Consider the following 20,649-nt stretch of genomic DNA (forward strand, 5'->3'; position numbering starts at 1 on the left):
GTTTTGATATTTTTGGTGATCCTAACATTAAATTGGCTATATTCTACAACCGGTGAAGACAACTTCTTTATAGCTTTGTTGTATTACAATAAACTCACCTGTTGATGCTTCTTGCTACCATTAATGTTTAGAGAAAGTTTACACAAATTATTGGGGCATTTATACACATATTTAGGACGGACCCATTTCGTGGGTTATCTCCAGAATTCAATGGACTGGGAAATGCTGTTTTGTTTTGAAAGAGGAAATAAAGTTCCCTTTGTGGAGTATTATTTTTTAAATATAATTACTACTTATTTGCTCAAATAAATAACGGCAGTAACGATTCATGGGCATACGGGATATTTTCACAATTATTTGAATCTGTCGCCATCCAGATGTGTGCAGATGAAGAAGGAGCCTTCTGGTCCGTTTGCCTTTAAACGACAGACGGAGCAAACCATTCGTGAAAAAGAGGTGTACGTATATGGTTCGATTCATGTCTACAGTTATTGCACAAAAAGTCATATTTTAGCCAAAATAAAAAATTTCGTTCGTTATAATAGGGCAATTCATTTAGGAAATGCTTTCCCATAAGGTATTAATATGCCTTTGGAATATTCGTAAAAAGCTGATGTCCCCCCTTTCGGGAGGTTCTATTTATAGTATCAGCTGTTGCAATATAAAGATTTGCTACACAACGTATTGTTTCTCGGATGTGTGGAGCTGTAGTCCAAGGGCGGCAGTGGATTCACGACCTGAGACCAAGATGTGGACTATGTCAACGTGAAACCGTGTTTCGTGCACACGACAAGGATATTCACATCGGTAAGTTGCCTTTTCTTTTTTTTACTGAGAAGCGGGGAGTCATTTACCAACACGGACAGTGAAGAAAACCCCTAATCCGACTGATCACACTAAAACAACTCTATCCTACCCCAATAACGGGCGTTTGTCGCGGGTTTTGGTTTAAATTAATCTGCTGACAGCGTGGACGACACATAGCCTTGAAAAGCTCCGTGTTTCATTCAACATTGCGGACGTCAATTTTCCATATGCGGAAACTGCTTATTGCTGCAAACTTCGGCCAGAGATGAAGCAACCTAAAGCCCGTTATTCAGGGGCGGTAACTCGCTCTCTATCCTCCGGTAATCGAGAGAAAACCACGGGCCTGCCTCGGCGTTTCCAAGACCTTCATCTTACATACAATGATTGCCTTCTTCCAATGTGTATTTTCGATTGTCACCTTCATTTTGTATCCTAAAATATATGATTTTACCGAGGTGTTCCATAAGCCTGACGCATATGCCTGACACCAATGTGTTGCGAGAAGATGATTGGCTTGCGTTCGTGACCGTCGAAAAGAGCCGAGTTTCTATACATCAAATCGGAGTATGAGATCATTTATAGGCACCAGGCAGCCAGTCTGCACGCGCGCACCCAGGAGCACGCGCATGCACGCGCACGCACACACACACGCACGCACACACACACACACACACACACACACACACACACGCACACACAGACACACGTACACGCACGCACGCGCGCGCGCTTAATCATCACTATAAATAGCCAAGTGAAATCACCACAGAATCGGAATATTGCAGAATAAGAGGAAGAAGATTGATTCACTGCATCGTCTTTTATTCGACATTCTAAAAGTGTCAAGTCATATTCCGAGTGATGCTGTCGATCAGTTGGAATTTCATGTCTGTTTTAAGGGAGATGAACGTACTAATAGGCTTTGGCAAACAGGCATGTTGATTCTATAGGTAATTATCTCAGTAAATTGGTTTGGGTAACCCATGCAAGTGCTGCCATAGTGGGTTAGAGAAGGTAGGATTTTATATTAATTAATTGCGAAAATGTTACAATTGTATTCCATAGCCCACATTGCAAGGCCCTTAGAAGTTGTAGTTGCCTTTTGCACTTCATGTATTTCGTATTCCTATAACCATAATCCTCACGCATTGACAAACTAAATATGACTTGAGGTGAATTTTTAGCTTTGATAACATCATTAAGATATAACAGGGCTCTTCAGATAATGGTTTTCGGATATCAAGTTCAACAAGTCAATAGATTTTCTTTAAAGTAAGCCATAAAATATGACCTATAAAATAAAGCTGGAGATTCCCCCAGTGGGAGATTGAGCACCCCATTTCGTGTGTAGTCTAGCTCAAATAAGTGACAAGATATCAACAAAAACACGATTGGCCGAGCATACACGGAGCGACTTGGGTCGACCTGGTCTGTCAGATCCTTGGGTAGGGAAGCCCAAGCATAGATGATTGTTGCTAGGAGACGCATAGATGTGATGGACTGAGATGAGCCGCCATCGCGTGAGATCTTATACAGTCGACTGCTGAAAAGCTGATGGTTGGTCTGCAACACACACCCACACACACGACTGCTGTCCATTGTGGTCAAAGCCAGAACCTTTTGGCTGGGAGTCGAATATGTTGAGCAGCTCCCATAGCTGTATCCTTGTTTTGTCCGATACAAGTAGTAGGATACGAACTGCCCTTGCCTGGTAGTTTCCTTCAATAGTGCCCACAAAGGATCAAAGCCACAAGTTTTGATACTGTGTTTACACGTTCCACTTCACATGCCCATGGACTTTGAGACTTAAAGACTGAGAGGTGCGCAGCTAGAATGTTAAAGGTCCTGGTCATGAGCCCGGTGTTGAATTTTGCATCAAGCTGTGGATGTTTAATTACTTCGACCTTCCGGTTGCAGTGGACCGCTCAGTTGGGGAATATGTTTGGGTTCAGTTGACAGTCTCTTTACTTATGCTTAAGGGTGCTTTCGATCAGTAAAAAAAATAATATAAAGAATAAAAAATATATATAAATAATAATTAAATGTTACTCTTCACTCAGAATTAAGGGTTAACACACGCCTAAAACATTATCTTTGCTCAGGATTCCGTGAGCATGCGCTTTGGCATTTTAGCCTAGCCTGTATGTCATGGTGAGTTTGTGCTTTGTATAAAGGAGATTCTTGATCTATTTATAGTCAATTTGCCCTGCACAAAGATATGATTTTTATCAAGCTTGTCAGCGTAGGCTTACAAGTGACATGTTATTCTAATGTTACTATCGTAGCTTGACAGTCTGAAGAAAAAGCGTTAGAGAAGAGAATGTTTATTCAGTTCTATTGAAGGCAAATGCAATGGATTGAATCTGTGCTATTATGCCAATCAAATAATTACAATGAGTATGTTCAATAATGTTTCATACCATTCAATGAAACAGAAAACTATAGTGCATGCTCAGCTATGGCTTTCCATCCCCGATGGAAAGAGGACACTTTGGCAGATGTTGACCTGTGAGGAAGGATTAGTGTGTGTATGGTGTGGAAAAGGTCACCCAGATACAGGAACACAAGCCAAACGAGGCCACGCTACAGACTCCACCGCACCTGGGCCACAGATTGAGGGTTGTCCATTTTCCATTCAACAGATACTACAAATGGGAATAATCAATTCTTTGCCATTATTAGTGAAAATAGTCAATGGAAAATGACTAAATACATTGAAATAGGATACAAAGTAGCCGCCAAGCCATTGCGAAATGTCCCCATTTTCTAGATTAGATCCCTGATATGCCTAAAACGTTCTTTTTTGAGTCAAATGTGAAACTCAAGGCAGATTACCAGTTTTAAAGTAGACTGCGAACAACATGGTTTGAAACACTTTCTGCTCACACCTCCAGCTGTAACTCAAACTAAAACCATATTTTTTTCTGTCCTGCCCACCTATCAACTAGCAATGAAAAAAATATTTACATTTTGTTATAGATTTTCAACTAATGTCAATCAAAACAAAGCTGTAGGTAGGTCTTTGCTAAACACTAAAATATTCCTAGCTTTTAGTTAAATGCTAAAAAGTAACCACAGACAATTGTTTCTGTAATCCCTTCAGGAGGTGTTCCCAAAACAAAAGGACCTCATCCTCTCTTCCCTGAGAACCACATTCCCAATCCTTTAGCTTAACAAACTCTGGGAAAACTTGAAGGTTTTTCTCCTGACAGCTGCATGAAGACCTGTTACATAACAAACCTCTCTGTGTGTGCAACACATTGTTTGAATGATAGATGGCTGTTGATGCAGGCATTGTGCGGTACAGGCCAGGGTGTGTGCCATGTCCTCACTTTGTTTCTGGTGGGCCAACACACGGTCCCCACTTTGTTCCCACGTGAACAGGGAAGCCACGGGAACCTTTCCCAGGGAAGGAGCCTGAGATGTTTCCATGGTGACGCTGTACATGTCACGTTCAGAGGGGTGGAGCTTAGGACCAGGGAGAACTAAGCATACTGTTTCCGTAGTTTGAAATCCCTGTTCAGCCTATGAATCAACGACAGCTAGCATCCAAGTGCGAGCAATGTCCAACTTTCCTTGAATCACACACAGCCAGACCTTAACCGTACACACACTGATCCATGCAAACACTGACACACACACAAAGGTTCCACAGGACTAAAATCACACACAGCCAGACCTTAACCGTACACACACTGATCCATGCAAACACTGACACACACAGAAAGGTTCCACAGGACTAAAATTCTTGTTATTACATTTCACACTTTGTTTATTTTTCTTCTAAAAGGTTGTGCCACTTATCATTCGTAAACAACAGTTTGGTTTGTAATTGACTTGCCCCAGAGTGCTTAAACACATGTTTCTTTCTTATAGTCCAACGTAATGGCTAGATTGGTTGGCCAACTGGCTAACTCAGCTGTGAGAATGTTCTCAAGAGCTCTGACTAGGATGGCGTTTCCTGGTTGGCTGTTGTTGACTGGCTTGCTGGCTGGCTGATGTATTGGCTGGTTGACAGTTTGGCTGATATGCTTGCTTTGACTGGCTGATATGCCTTTTGATTGACTGGTATTCTAGTTTGATTGGCTAATTGGCTTGCTTGCATTGGCTGGTTAGCAGGCTGAAGAACTGGTATAATGGTTTGACTGGCTGATTTGCTTGTTGACTGACTGGTATGCTGGTTTGATTGGCTAATTGGCTTGCTAATTGACTGGTATGCTGGTTTGACAGGCTGGTTGGCTTGTTGACTGACCGGTATGTTTGTTTTACTGGCTAATTGGCCTGCTGACTGACTGCTATGCTGGTTTGACTGACTGGTTGGCTTGCAGTGGAAGAAAGGAAGCATATTCCTTCCCTCCATTGTTGCGGGCAGGAAGGGGTGGACTGCTGCCAGCTGACAGCTGTTTCCTGCTGGGTGACAGAGGGTGGGGGGGGGGGGCTGGGGGGGAGCTGGTGGTGGATGGGGGGGGCGCTAACGTGTGTTTGCTTGAGTCGAGTGCTTGCACTGCTCTCCACAATTCCTGCACATGGAAACGCTAGATATCATGTACAGTGCTGTTGTCTAAATAGTCAATCTTCAAAACATTTATTAACATTGATTGCCATGTTGTATTTCTCATGAGAAATATTTATTTAATGCCAATGTAAACATTCCTTTTTTTTATACAAGCACTTAGTATTCAGTTGTTCTGGGAAAAACGTCTGGTACTTATTCAGACACTTGTGTGTGACAAGCGGCAGCATGGCCCATGATGTTTCTCTGCTCTCTGTGGTTATGCTCCGTGAGGGATACTAGACCGGCTGTAGTCCTTTCCTTGGTTCCCATCATAGAGAAGGATCATGAGGATGTCTGATGAACTTGCTCAACCTCCGTTTCACTGCAAAAATGGCTAAGCCCTTCCCAGCCCCAATCCAGCCCTAGAACAACTTCAATGGCCCTAGGTTAAGGGAAGTCAGGTAGTTGTGAGGGTTAGAATTTGGCCGGGCGTCTAGTTAGGCTTCTGAAACAATTGAGGTTCATCTACGGGTTGTTTGAGTGTAAAATCAAGAAAGACCCTGAAAAAGGACAGCAGGTCAAGGTGAGAGCAGCAGTATATTAAATAATACGTAGAATATTGTATATTCAACATGAGTAGATTCAGCATCAGTTATCACTTCAAATAAATTAGTTGTACATGCTGTGCTAAGTAGGTGAAAAAAACGCTGGGGGGGGTTATAAAAATAATCTGTTCTTCATAATATTCTTTGGGTGTACCACCCTTTAAAAAAAATAGGGGGGTTGTGGTCGGAATCTGATTACCCTTACACATGTAAATGCTTTATCCAATTTCCTGCCATAGAGGATAGCTCAGTGTAATCAGTGTTTGGTGTGTGTGTGTGATGGCGCTTCATGTGTCAGCAGGCGGTAAAGTGGCCCGCACATTCTCCTTGCATTATCTATAAGGTTACCGTGGTCAGGCAAACAAACCCTTTCTCACTCTACAGTAGGACTAGAGCACAGAAATGCATAGGGGGGCACGATAGTCTAATGCTACTTTGAACTTACTTTGATCAATTAGCAATTACCCTACCTGTGTAATGGCCTGTATCTCAATTCACTGTTTCTCAATTCAATTCACAAAAAGAGTCTGAGAACATATTCAGAAAAGCCTCAGTGGATAAAATGTAAGACAGTTTCCAAGAAATGCTAATATATTTGAAAACCCTGATGTAATTTCAAACTCCGATTTAAAATTGTGTCGAGTCTGATTGGAATCAGAAAGTCTGACCAATGGCATTCTTACAGGATGCCCCATTGAAGCCACCCACAGTGGTCACTCACTTCTAGGTGGCAACAGTAGTAAACACATCACCAGGATGGCATGACTGTAGTGTTGAGGTCTGAGGACACGACCAGCGTCACACTACCTAAAGGGGCACTGTGAAGGATTTATTGCAATTTCCTCTCACCCTCACAATTATGTCATTGCATTTGGTTTTATAGGGCCCTATTTTAACGGTCTGACACGCAAGTGAGAAGCGCCAAAAGCATGTCGCTTAATGGGCGGGACTATGGCGATGTTGCTATTATAATAGCGGATAAATTACTAAAGGGTTGCCCTGAAGTCAGTGGCGGTTCTACGTCCATTTACGCCCCGGTCAAGACTTCCTCCTGGTTCGCCCGTAGTACCTAAAACCGCCACTGCCTGAAGGAGCCTAATTACCCGTAGGTATGGTTTGGGCGTAACGTGCAATGAGAATGCCATCACCCATTCCCTTTAAGAGCCATGAGCGCATTTGAACCTGAAGAGTTGATATTTTGACAGCGCATTTGCAGTCTCCGATGAGACAGATGCATGACCACATGAATTTCAAACTTCAAATGGCTCAGGTTATGGCCAAATAATATGGCCTTATTCACACATGGAATCGCGTTTTCTTCTACAACTTCAGAAATTCTGATTCATCTTGTAAATTTCGGCAAAGAAAACGTAACACTCATAGATATGCGGTCCTGTGGCCGCAACTTTGGTTCTATTTAATGATATGCGGCAAAACATTAACAAACATAATTTCTTACCAGTATGGTATAGGCTACATTATCTTTACCGACTTGTGTTCCTAATATGCAGAGAGTCCCCCCGTTTATATTGCCATGGACTGTATTATGCGTTACGTGTTTAGTTTGCGTAAAACAGATCGATGCACACACGCGCGCCCGCATTCATTCATACTTTTTAACACTCACTCGCGGTAAAACTATGATTTCTCGCGATGAAATACTCATAAATTCTCAAAGGTATGGAGTTGCACACGATGTCTGTGTAAAGAAAATATGTGTTTGCTGTACGGTGTTTGCAGATGCGTTGATATAAAAGTACAACTTATTACCGCTGTATCAGCTGTTCTTTCCCAAATAATTTAACCCCTCAGCTTGACCTTATGTGACCGTGGCAGGACGCTGGCCAATTTCTATCAGTTCTTGGGTGTTAACTGTTTCCTGCTGTCTCGGCCACCACTTTAATCCACCTCTCTTTCGGTGGTCCGGTCTCCTTGGTGACAAATAAGCAGAAGCCGATACAACAGCTTTAACACTTCTTCTTTTTCTCTCTCCCTTTTTCTATTTCTTGCTCGCTTTTCCTTTGTCCACCTCTCTTGCTGTCCCCTTTTCTTCTTCTTCTCCTCTATTGCTCTTTTATGTTCTCTCTCTCGCACTCCCTCTCTCTCTCTCTCTCTGACTCCTCTCTCTCTCTCTCTCTCTCTCTCTCTCTCTCTCTCTCTCTCTCTCTCTCTCTCTCTCTCTCTCTCTCTCTCTCTCTCTCTCTCTCTCTCTCTCTCTCTCTCTCTCTCTCTCTCTCTCTCTCTCTCTCTCTCTCTCTCTCTCTCTCTCTTCTCTCTTTCTCTCTCTCCTTATCTCTCTCTCTCTCCCCCTCTCTTTTCTTGTTGCAGGTTTTTGTGTTAGACCAGCCACCTACTACTAGCCTACTTCCCCACCTCATTCTCATTTCGTATCCGCCGGTGGTGGTGGTGGCGGTGTTGGTAGTGGTGGTAACCATGGCAACCAGCGCGGTGCCTAGCGACAACCTTCCGACGTACAAGCTGGTGGTGGTCGGGGATGGAGGTGTGGGGAAGAGCGCTCTCACCATCCAGTTCTTCCAGAAGATCTTTGTGCCGGACTATGACCCCACCATAGAGGACTCCTATCTTAAACACACAGAGATAGACGGCCAGTGGGCCATACTGGATGGTAGGTACATTGTGTGTGTGTGAGTGTGCGTGTTTCAAAGAAAAAGTACAGACCTCAATGATTACGTTAAATTCTATAAAAGTGTGAGTGTTGGCTAGGTTACGGAGCGGTAAGGTTTTTCAATTGATTGCGCCGCGGCTAGTAATATGGTTATTACATGTTTGGAATTAGGTTAACGCTTGCCTTTCTAAAGAAAGAAATCAAAAACTTTGTGTGTGTGCGCGTGTGCGTGCGCGTGTGCGTGTGCGTGTGCGTGTGCGCGTGCCAGTGTTGGACACGGCGGGTCAGGAGGAGTTCAGTGCCATGCGGGAACAGTACATGAGGACCGGGGACGGCTTCCTCATCGTGTTCTCCGTGACGGACAAGGCCAGCTTTGAGCACGTTGACCGCTTCCACCAGCTCATTCTACGGGTAAAAGACAGGTAAGACCTAACGGTTGAGCCTTTTCTGTGTGTAAACATGGCCTGAAAACAATCCTCCAAGCCTTGGAAGATCCTTGAATGTGTCTTCGTTTGTGATCTCAAATTCCTCACCCGAGGATCTCCTCACCCGGACCTTAATGTTTTGTAACACACCTGCTGGAAATCAAGCTATTTTTTTCACTTTTAGCAGAAATCTACCTTATTGGATATAGCCGATTCTTCCGTTGAATTCCAGTCCATAAATGCCAAGCTCTATTGTGTGTCCCAGTGATGCTGAGCCTCACATACCTACTCAAAATACCACACGTAGAATCAACATCTCCCTTCAGATGACCTCCCTTATGGTCATTGGTACAGCTGTACCGCAGTGAACACAGTGGAAACAAAGTAGTCTAGTGTGTTATTACTGCTCAACAAAACCTCAAACCATCGTAGAAATGGACTTCTCCTACATCTCCCTTCTTAAGGTTTACTCTGTTCGTCACGACAGTCTCTGAAGCACTTTGAAATGTTCTAATATCTCTTAGTCCACGACGTGTACAAGGCAGAGACGAGGCAGACAACAGTGTTGTTTTTGGCCAACCTATCTTGCTATCCTCTGGACTCGTTCCCGTAGACAAGGGGGGTCAAACATACGGCCCGCGGGCTGTATGTCTCTAGCCCATTCCTGTGATGAGTTATGATTCTTTTAAAGAAATAACCAAAATGCTCACTCCAGCCGCTAGGGGGCAGCCGAAATAAAAAAGGAAGGAACTTCCACAATTGTCCTTGTTTCACCACAATTAAGAAGTTATCAAGGGTGGCATCCCCATTACCAAAATGTATTTGTCAAAAAGAAGAAAAGTGGACACAGAGTTTTCCAGGAAAAATGGACTGAGAATTATTTATTCACAGAGGTGAATACAAAAGCAGTGTGTTTGGTATGTAATCAGCAAGTTTCAGTGCTCAAAGAATATAATATTCAGCGCCACTATGAGACTCTTCATGAAGAAAAATTATCACAATTTGAAAGGACAACTAAGAAAAGAGGAGATAGACAAATTGTTAGCTGGTCTGAAGAAACAGCAGTCTACTTATACTTTCAGCCGCGAGGTCAGTGATGCAGCATTGAAAGCATCGAACGCTGCAGAAGTCGTGTTCCCTGAGAAGCAATCTGCCTTTGCCAACATTAGTCTGTCGAGGAACACTGTCACAGATAGGGTAACAGAACTCTGGAGACTTGGGCAGCCAATTGAATGACAAAATCAAGTAATTTATTGCTTTTTCGGTTGCAATTGATGAGAGCACTGATATTGCTCAACTGGCCATATTTATTCATTTACATTTAGGGCATTTAGCAGACGCTTTTATCCAAAGCGACTTACAATAAGTACATTTGTCATAAGAAGTGCATCAATATATCGCTGTCGGTACAGAAAGGATGTTCATAGAACCAAGTGCAAGTACCACAATCGATAGGTTAATCAATTCCCCGTATTACAGACATGATAGCAGCTACTGCAGTTGCTACACAGTTAAGTACTACAACACAATACAATTCACTACAATACAATACAGTGTACAATGGTGGTCAGAAGAGGAAAGAGGAAAGGTGGCTATGCAGAGTCGAGGTGGACTCTGAACAGGTGAGTCTTGAGTCCTTTTCGGAAGATAGTGAGCGACTCTGCGGTCCTGAGGGCGGCAGGGAGCTCGTTCCACCACTGAGGTCCCAAAACCGAGAAAAGATGTGACTTTGCTGAACGGCCTTTGCTAGCTCTTAGCGATGGAGGTTCCAGACGTCCAGCTGAGGTAGTTGAGCGGAGGGATCGAGCTGGGGTGTGTGGCTTTAGCAATGCTTGGAGGTAGGCAGGAGCAGTTCCATCGACTGCCTTGTATGCCAGTACCATCATCTTAAATTTGATGCGAGCTACTACAGGGAGCCAGTGGAGGTCCCGGAAGAGGGGGGTCACATGGGAGAACTTCGGTAGGTTGAACACGAGGCGCGCTGCCGCATTCTGGATGCGCTGCAAAGGTTTTATCGCAGAGGCAGGAAGTCCAGCCAGGAGTGAGTTGCAGTAGTCGAGGCGGGAGATGACCAGTGATTGGACAAGGAGCTGGGCTGCTTCTCTTGTGAGGAAGGGCCGGATTCTGCGAATGTTGTAAAGTGCAAATCTGCAGGATCGGGCGACCGCAGTGATGTTTGCAGTGCAGGATAATTGATTGTCCAGTACCACCCCGAGGTTTCTGGCAGTTGTAGACGGAGATACAGTCATGTTCTCGACGTTGACCAGTAAGTCCATGTGTGGGCAGTCTTTCCCGGGGATTAGGAGGAGCTCGGTTTTGTTGAGGTTAAGCCTCAGGTGATGGGCAGTTGTCCAGGTGCTGACGTCCGCCAGACATTCCGATATGCGTGTTGCAATCCGGGTTTTCTCAGATGAGGGGAAGGAGAGAAATAGCTGAGTGTCGTCAGCATAGCAGTGATAGGAAAAGCCGTGTGATGCAATTACCAAGCCCAGAGACCTGGTATAGAGGGAGAACAGAAGAGGCCCCAGTACAGAGCCTTGAGGGACACCACTTTCAAGCGTGCAAGATTTGGACAAGGAGCCATTCCATGTCACTTGATAGGTGCGGTTCGTCAGGTAGGATGTGAACCAGGAAAGAGCAGATTCAGCGATTCCAAGTTCGGCAAGAGTGGCAAGAAGGATCTGGTGGTTCACCGTGTCAAATGCTGCGGACAGGTCGAGTAGAATGAGGACCGATGAGAGGGACGAGGCTCTGGCAGCACGGAGGGACTCAGTCACCGCGAGGAGAGCCGTCTCGGTGGAGTGTGCTTTCTTGAAGCCTGACTGGTGGGGGTCAAGGAGGTTGTTAGATGAGAGATGGGAGGACAGTTGGTTATTCGGGGTGTTGGTAAGACTTTGACAATCACCGAGGAGTTCCTTGTTGCCTATGAAGGACACTACAACAGCGAATGACATATTCAGCTCTCTCGTTGGAGCGCTGGACAAGGTCGGAGTGGACTGGTCCCCTGACGTCAGCCTGGCTACAGATGGCGCACCATCAATGGTCGGGAGAAAGGCAGCCGTTGCGACAAAATTCCGAGAGAAAGTACAGACCGCAAATGGGGGACACGATTTTTGGGCATTTCACTGTATTTTGCATCAAGAAGCGTTGTGTTGCAAAACACAAAAAATGGATCATATTATGAGTGTGGTTGTAAAAACTGTAAATTTCATCAGAGTGAGAGGTCTGAATCACCGTCAGTTTCACACTTTTCTCAGAGATAATGACATTCAGGCTGCCCTACCATACCACACTCAAGTATGGTGGTTAAGCCGAGGTGCCGTGCTCAAGCGTTTCTTTGGGACAGTTCATGGAGAAAAAGGGTAGCCCAGTGAAGGAACTTAAATGTCCGCAGTGGGTGCAGGATCTTGCCTTTATTGTGGATATCACACAGCACCTGAATAATCTTAACAAAATGTTGCAGGGCCGCAAAAAATATGTCACTCAGTATCACGACAGCATACGCGCATTCAAGTTAAAACTTTCACTTTGGGAGAAACAGCTATCTATCGGTGACACCGCCCATTTCCCATGTCTAACAGCTGTGCGTGCGACCGGATGTAATGCTGATATGGATCAAAACAAAGACAAGATAACAGGATTGCTGTTGGAGTTCGAGCAGAGCTTTCAGATCTTCAGTGAACTAGAGAAGGAATTTGCCGTTTTCGCTCGCCATTTACAGTCAAGCCTTCTGACATGCCAGCTGACATCCAACTCAATATAATCTCTGATGAATACAGATTTTTGAAAATAGGTTTACTCAGGTTTCATGTTAAAAGACAATGAATGTTGTGCAGTATATCATCCTCAGCTTAAGTAGCCTACAAAACAGTTGATTGGATGTAGCCTAATCTCATTGCTCATGCACTGCTATAACTTTTATGTTTGTTAATTTTATTTATATGTGCACATTTACATTTTCAAGGCAGTATGATAGCTTTCTTCATAGCTCCCACTTTAGTTTGTTTAGTGTGGTGAGTTGGTACAGGTGTTCAGATGTAAAAATGTATTCACTCAAGTCTATAAAAATAAACCAGTTGTTAATGAATGTGAAATGCATTTTATTTAAATTCCATTGGCCTATCTGTGAATAAATGGGTGGTGCTAATATAGATCCTTGTGATCCGCGATTATGTAGGCTACAAATGTAGGGTGAAAATAAAGCATAGTACTGAAAAACAAAGCTAAAGATTTGGAGTTGACATAGGTTATTTTGGCATTATTTTACTGGTCCGGCCCACTTGAGATCAGATGGGCCGTATGTGGCCCCTGAACCAAAATGAGTTTGACATCCCTGCCGTAGGCTGATCGATCCATCATGCATCCCACGTGGGATTGGATCTATCCATCATACCTCTATGATGACAAATGATGACTAATCAACTTCACACCTGGGGGTGAAATGGAGGCATTTTAATAAAAAGATTTATACCAGCCATGGGGGATCATGTTCATATTATATGAGCCATAATACCTCAACTCCCCAAGCCGTCCTCGAAACAGCATATGCTACCTTCTTCTATTAGGTTATAAAGCAGGAACACAAAGCAACAGTGATTTCACATTGATGAGCAGGTAGGCGGTAAAGGCATCTTCGCTCCAGGATGTCTGTCAGACTCATGTGAACATCAGGAATCGAACCCGGTACATTCTGGCTGGGCGTCAAAACACCCCAACCGCAACACTATCCGTCCCGTTATATCATCCAGCTGATGGTTCTAAAAACTGCAGAAACGCGCCGGGGGGAACTGTGGTGGTTAAAGCCTGCAGAGTCAGCGGTCTGGGAGCCGTTTGTTTATGTGTGCAATGTGTTGTGTTTTAGGGAGGCGTTCCCCATGGTGCTGGTGGCCAACAAAGTGGACCTGGTACATCTGAGGAAGATCACCAGCGAGCAGGGCCAGGAGATGGCTGCCAAACACAATGTAGCTGTTTACACTCAGTGTGTGTGTGTGTGTGTGTGTGTGTGTGTGTGTGTGTGTGTGTGTGTGTGTGTGTGTGTGTGTGTGTGTGTGTGTGTGTGTGTGTGTGTGTGTGTGTGTGTGTGTGTGTGTGTGTGTGTGTGTGTGTGTGTGTGTGTGTGTGTGTGTTTCTGTGTGTGTGTGTGCGGGCTGGTGTGCGGGCTGGTGTGCGCTTGTGAACGAGGAGCGTGAGTATGGTTTCTGGACACAAAGTATTTTGGATGTGAGGGAAAGGGAGAGGGTGTGTGAGGGAGAGACTCAGTTCTGCTGAGTTTGCATTCTCTCTGTGGTGGTTCGTGAGTCCGGTCCAGAAGGACAGCAGAACACAAAGAAAATGACAGCCTGCTGCTGCCCTCCTCCCCGAAACAGGACCTCTCCCCCCCACCGGACCAGACACACACCCAGAACACAAACAAAACAAACAACCCCCCTCTGTTTGAATACAACTGTTTTATTTGATTTCCACCCCTGCTTTTGTTGCTACTAAAAGGTGGTTCCTGTTGATTGATCATTTTCATTTACTTTTCTTGACCGAAAAACCAAACATTATGGACATCTTCTTCTCAGTTTTTATACTCCTGACAGATATAAACGCTACTCCACTTTGAAACATAGGTGAAACCTGGCCATTGTGTTTTTTGTTTGTCTTTCCAGATTACCTACATTGAAACTAGTGCCAAGGATCCTCCTCTCAACGTGGACAAGGCCTTTCATGAGTTGGTACGCGTCATCAGGTAATACTTCTCCTGCGCCCTGATTAATGGATGTCATGCGTCCTGTCCAGCTCAACTAGTAGAACGTTTCAACAACACTGCTCGGGTTAGGGGTTAAATTTCCTCTGACGCCACCCATGCTAAGAATGTATGCTTGCATGTTATTGTAAGACGCTTTGGTTAAAGGCCAAACTGCCACCATATATTTGGGGCTGTTGGATCTTCTGTGCGAAATATATATTTGAGTTTACCTAAGTTATGTCTTCAAAACATCCCAAATAATGATGTATTATACACTAAGCAGTATTCGGTTCACATTCTGGGATTGGAGCACGTAGTGCACCAGCTCAAGTCAAGAATGCCTCGGAACAAGAGGCCCTTGTGTCTTTCTCCTTGTCCTCGGGACATATCTAGCCAGGAATAGAGTTTGGACTATGAAAGAGTGTTGGACGTGAAGCGAAGAAAGGGCTAGAGGGGGGGGGGGGGGGGGGGGGGGGTGCTGTCAGGGCAGTGAAAGTGTTCTCAGGAAGGAACTCGCGACGAGGAGTGAAAATTCCCCAGAGTTATTTCCTGTCTTAACAGACGTGTAATTTAAGGAGAATTTGGATTCTGCTGATGTTCCCGATGTGGTCACATCCTGTCTGAGAGCCCACTGCTACCACTCAGAGGATCAAATGGGGCTGGTGATGTCATCCGGTTGATTGAGATGTACAGTGCGTGTAAGTGAGGCGAGGATACCGCAGAAATACCCCCTGGCGACTTGCATTGTGTTTTTTCAATCATTTCATCACCACTTTTACATTCCAAACCCTTGAACCCACTGTGGAAAAAAAACAATGTACTCACTCCAAAAGGACAAAAAGATATGCCTGAGGAAAAGTATTGATGAGTGAGGCTACACTGCCCTCTAGTGATCAAACTTAAATACTTTGTTTTATGTGTAACCGTAGAATCGCTGAGCAGGCCCTTTTCTACGGAAAATCTTGCTCACAGATTTAAATTAACTGTGTCATAAACCAACCTACTTGCCAGGAAGTGGTGTTTTGATTGACAGGCATGACCAACCAAAGATGGTACGCCAGGAACGGTACTACCATCAAACAGGAGACTCTTGTCTTCAGCTTCTGACAGATGCTGCATGGCTTAACTCTAACCACAAGAGGTTAGGATGAGTTCAGGATGAGTCGCATTGGGACACAGTGGGATTAAGGGAGATGCTTTGGTCCAGGGAGATTCAGTGAATTCAGATACACAACATTAAGGAACAGGTAGAGGTTGGGGCATCTTGGTCCAAGATGCTTACAGGTGGGACCTGGATAATCAAACGCGATACCGTTGACCTGGGAGTTGTAAGCTCTAGTGCGCTATCCTTGTGCTGTTTCTGGTGGTACTTCCCGCTGTTTTGATGTTGTTGTTGATGTTCTACATAGCCTTTCCCAAACTTAAGGTCGCAACCTAAAATGGGCCCCAAATTGGCAGAGTAAAATGCAGAACTCTGTGAATTCATGTTCCTGATTAAAATAGAAGCGCGTTACTACACCTCCATTTGACACTTAAAACGCTGTTCAGAAAATGACTGCATTAGTCACTGTTCACGAATTATCATAACTCATTAAACAAATAAATGTATTCCACATTTATAATATAGACCCTTTTTAGCTATGTTTTAAGCAAGAAGTGATTGTTATCGGTTTATAAATTACTTTACTTTAATAATAGCTACAATCAACCACATCAAGTCAACAAATCGTATGCATTCCTTTAAAAGTGTTATACATTACACTCTTATTGTCATTATAAGAGTGACTATTGCTGTGATTTTGTGTGTCCTTCAAATACTTGACGGCACTGCCCCCCACTCCCACTTGCTGAAGTTCATAGGCAAGTTTGTAATAAGGTGGTAAGAAACTTCATATTACACTCAGCACATTGCTGTGTCCTGAGTGAAACATTTAATCTACATTTCAAATTCACGGTTTGTTGTGTTCTTTATCAGTGGTTTATAAATGTACGTGTAATATAAATAAATGTTATGGCAATTGATGCATCTTTTTTGTAAATTTGGGTCCTGGAAAGAAGGTTGGGAAACCCCGTTTCTAACGTGTTGTTCTCGGTCTCAGACAACAGGTCCCGGAGCGGAGCCAGAAGAACAAGAAGAAGATGAAGTGGAGAGGAGAACGCTCCACAGGTTCTCACCGCTTCCACTGCATCATATTGTGACTGCCCTCCTTCTCTGAATGGTCTGTTAACTCACAGACACACACAGAAACAATCACCCTCCCTCACACGCACACATCCACACTCTCAAACGCACTCACACACCCGCAAGCATATCTTTTGATGTCAGGGAGTACTGTAACCCCGAGCGGTCGTCGACTACTGGAGCACAAGAGGAGGAGGCGGAGGGGACGCTAAAAGGTGGACAGACTGGTTATCAGACAGAGGGAGGCCCGGGAGACTGGAATGGGCTGTGGCAGGAGGACCCCGTTAGCAACGTCGCAGTGACCCTGAGGAGCAGATCCTCCTGAGACACAGTGAACTGCTCTCTTTCCTCCTCAGTCTGTGGTTCAATGAGAAGCCTCATGAGGCAGCTTCATGAAGAGGCTACTCTGTGACTTTGAACCCCGGATCTCCATGCAGCGTCCATACTCCGAACTGGTGTCAAACCGCTCCATGTGATTGGACCCGGCACAGGAAGCGCCTGGACAACGGTGGCGAGAACTAGACAGTGGTGAAACTATTTCACCAACCTGTTCTATCTATCTATCTATTTATCTATCTATCTATTGATCTATCTATATCTTTCTGTTTATCTGTCTCCCTATCCCCTTTTTTCTCTCTCTTTGGTCTTTCTCCCGCCTACTCCCTCTCTCCTTAGCTCTTACTCTCACCCTATCTCTCTTTCTCTCCGCTGCGCCCTCTGGTGCCCAAACGGACGAAGGTCAGAGGAGCGTCGCTCAAGGCAGGAGGTGTTCTGGAAGGACAGGCGTGTAGAGGTGGAAACCGTTCATGTTTTTCTTTTTTCTTCTGTGAATCAATGGAAGTTAATGTTTTGTGCTGATGTCGATGGGTAAACGCCCGTGAGTCCTGTGAGTTTAAAGTGTACATTGTGATTTTTTGTGATGCTCGGTTAAGTGGTGCTGGAAGGTCCGATCAGAAGGAGGAAATCAGGAAACATAGGAAAGAGAGAGAGGGATCAATGGTATGTATGTATGTATGTAATGCAGGTGTTCTCTGAATGCATCAGGAGAAGTTTCTTCATGTAGCCATCGGTCAGTGAAGCCTGAATTGGAGGGTTGGTTAAATCAGAGGCGTGAAAGTTAAAAGTAAAAGCAAGCATACGGCCATGTTTACATAGACATCTATAATAGTATTATTTTCTATCATAGTCTTTACGAATCCTTGCAGTTTCTACATCGTGTACTAAAACCAGAAGTGTGTTATCACATACTGACTGCATTGCACGCATCGACCGTAGGAATACATTTATTTTAAGGTTAAAGAAGGCAGCAGTTTGAATGAAGTCCCTATTATAGTTGCCGTTATAAACACGTGAGATTTACGGATACATTGAAAATCATTTTCACAAGGGCCAGGAGAACTTGAAGAAGCAGTTTTGCACTGGCCACAAACCAAAAGATGTGATTTCAGTTACTTCAGGGCTGTAGGGGAAATGTCATCGCCTGTACTTTGGGTTCAACGGAGGACAGCTGTAACGTAAAAAGCTTTTACCCTGGGTTAAAAGTTGAAGCGTGGCTAATCCAGCCCCCTCACATACTGTACCGGTCGGTCTGGGAACATATTCCAGGATTTTGAGATGTGCCATGGTCAGTTCTCGCCCAGTGTTGCAGGTTTTGTGTTTTGGAATGTGCCAACTTGTGAACGGAAAGACGCCATGTTAACGATGACCCGGAGTAGGACTGAGAACGGGTTGAAGCGGACCACCAACTGAAGCAGCAAGATATTCAAAATGTATGGGAAAGCAAGTTTAGAAGGTGGACGTGAACAATTTAATAACCTATGAAATGGCATGTACTGTTATCGCACTAAAATAAGTTTTGAGGGTCTTTCGGGTCTCGATGAAAACTGTCTCTCGAAGGATGGAAACTTTTTTGCACTTTTAATAGAATTTCAAATTTTCCTCATAGTTCGTGGCTCTCCTTTCAGATCGGTAAGACGAAGAGAAAGCCACGGTGGAATTTGAATGTCAAAAAATAACACGCAAATAGAGTTGTAGCCCTATCTGCCTGTGTGTGCCTGTTGGTCAGGAAGAGTTGAGTATGAGAGTGTTGAGACTTAATCAGATTCAATGGGTTCATAAATATATATATATATATATATATGTGTGTGTTTTGGAACCGTGGAAGACTGAATTCAACAGCTTTTCAATTACTGCAAAGGAAATGAAAGGAAATCTGCAGTAAATGTCAACATAAGAGACACACACAGGACGAATAAATATTGTAAAAGGGACTTTTCGACAGTCTGTGTTGGTCATAGAATGGACATGAGTGTACTGTTTGACTATGGAGCAACAGACCTTGGGCTGGGGGGGGGGGGGGGGGGGGCTGTGTTAAAAGACAATGTTATTGTGTATGTTTGATACTTTTTGTATTATTGATATGATCTTGCAGTGTTTTTTTTTAAAACAACTGAATAATTTATTACTGTCAATTTTACCTCAGTGTGTCCCAGACCTGGACAAAAGAATATTTGAAAAAAGATTTGACTGGCGTGTTGAATATTCAGTGATGTTGTTCAAGGAAAGCTGGGTGCCCAGTAAGGCCCAAGGCCCTCACCCCAGGTGCCACTGCAGAACATCAGTTGCATTATTCTATAATAAACCCATGGCCCAGGGTGCGGACACTTACTTTGGATTGAAATAAAAGGAATGATTCTTGAAATATTAAGGAACTTTCTCCGACTTCTTTGGGTCTTGGTTAAAAGGTCCCATGACATGCCACCAGGTGTGGTGTGATTAGCGTTACAAGCCGTTTTGGATATCTGCCCCTTATGACATCACAGGTGGGCGTGTCCACCTAGATGTGTGACGGATAGATGAGCAACGTTTGCTACAGTTCACTGGGTAGGCTTGTAGGCTGATCTATCCAGCACACATCTAGGTGGACACCCCCACTATAATGTCATAAGGGGCAGATGTCCAAAACAGCTTGTAACGGCTAATCACACAACACCTGGTGGCATGTCATGGGACCTTTAAGTTCTACTTTTTAATTTCAGAGTTGAAATGCAAGCACACCTGGGTCAGCTCTAAGACAATGCCAGACAGAGGATGACAGCCATTCGAAGCCTAAGGAATGTTTTGTATCTAATCCTAGTTCAGTAGCGTTGTTAGAGTATTTTGGTCCCATTTGGCACAGATGATATATAAAGGATCAGTGCAACATTTGCAGTCAGCAAATTGTTGGGTTTAAAAAAAAATAAATAAAAAATAATAATAATAATAATACATTTAAAACTTGGCTTGAACAAAAAAGAACGCACCATATTTTTCTTGCATTTCATTTTTACCAAAGCAAATTCCCCCAAATTAATGTATGCACTTCAATATCAAGAGCGGACCAAGCCTGCATGCAAGCTGAATCAAGAAAACTGTTTTTTCACCTGCTTAGAGAAACAAATATATCAACACATGGACCATGTTGACCGTTTAATTAATTGTATTAGAATTTAACACTTTACGATTCTGAAATGTGAATACTGAACTGTGTATTTATGGCCAGGTGTGTCTGGCTGTGTCATTCTGCAGAGCTAGAGGAGGCACAAACAACTCAACTATGGCCTTTTATAGCCTCAGGGGTCCTTTCTCTTTCAATAAAGAATTACATTACATACAGTTGTAGTTTCAGTTGGATGAATGTAGTACTTATTTTATTCAGGTTTCCCCAGAAAATAAACATTAGTATGAGTTATTCTATTAATTAGTTAAACTAAACATTAATTTGGTTAATAAAGTCCTA

At 43.8% G+C, this 20,649-nt stretch overlaps 1 protein-coding gene across 3 annotated transcripts; it reads left to right on the forward strand.

The window, feature by feature from the left end:
• Nucleotides 1-650: 650 nt before the first annotated feature.
• mrasa (muscle RAS oncogene homolog a) lies at nt 651-20,521 on the forward strand. 3 transcript variants are annotated; one of them, XM_060040707.1, is made up of 6 exons: nt 651-807; nt 8,236-8,533; nt 8,802-8,955; nt 13,820-13,919; nt 14,610-14,689; nt 16,789-20,521. In XM_060040707.1, the coding sequence occupies exons 2-6, from the start codon at nt 8,341-8,343 to the stop codon at nt 16,886-16,888; spliced, it is 627 nt and encodes a 208-aa protein (XP_059896690.1). In that variant the 5' UTR covers nt 651-807; nt 8,236-8,340; the 3' UTR covers nt 16,889-20,521. The 3 variants fall into 3 exon arrangements, with proteins under 3 accessions (XP_059896690.1, XP_059896688.1, XP_059896689.1); XM_060040705.1 differs by lacking the exons at nt 14,610-14,689; nt 16,789-20,521 and having other exon boundaries at nt 13,820-14,407; XM_060040706.1 differs by lacking the exons at nt 14,610-14,689; nt 16,789-20,521 and having other exon boundaries at nt 8,802-8,944; nt 13,820-14,407.
• Nucleotides 20,522-20,649: the final 128 nt, after the last annotated feature.

This window comes from Gadus macrocephalus, chromosome 20 (assembly GCF_031168955.1).
Source record: "Gadus macrocephalus chromosome 20, ASM3116895v1".
Taxonomy (NCBI): domain Eukaryota; kingdom Metazoa; phylum Chordata; class Actinopteri; order Gadiformes; family Gadidae; genus Gadus; species Gadus macrocephalus.

Excerpts from the sequence above, each read along its gene's own strand:
- mrasa (XM_060040705.1), top strand. The coding sequence starts at position 8,341 with ATGGCAACCAGCGCGGTGCCTAGCGACAACCTTCCGACGTACAAGCTG. Across the intron at positions 8,534-8,801 it reads CCAGTGGGCCATACTGGATG|TGTTGGACACGGCGGGTCAG; the intron begins GTAGGTACATTG and ends TGCGCGTGCCAG. Across the intron at positions 8,956-13,819 it reads ATTCTACGGGTAAAAGACAG|GGAGGCGTTCCCCATGGTGC; the intron begins GTAAGACCTAAC and ends GTTGTGTTTTAG.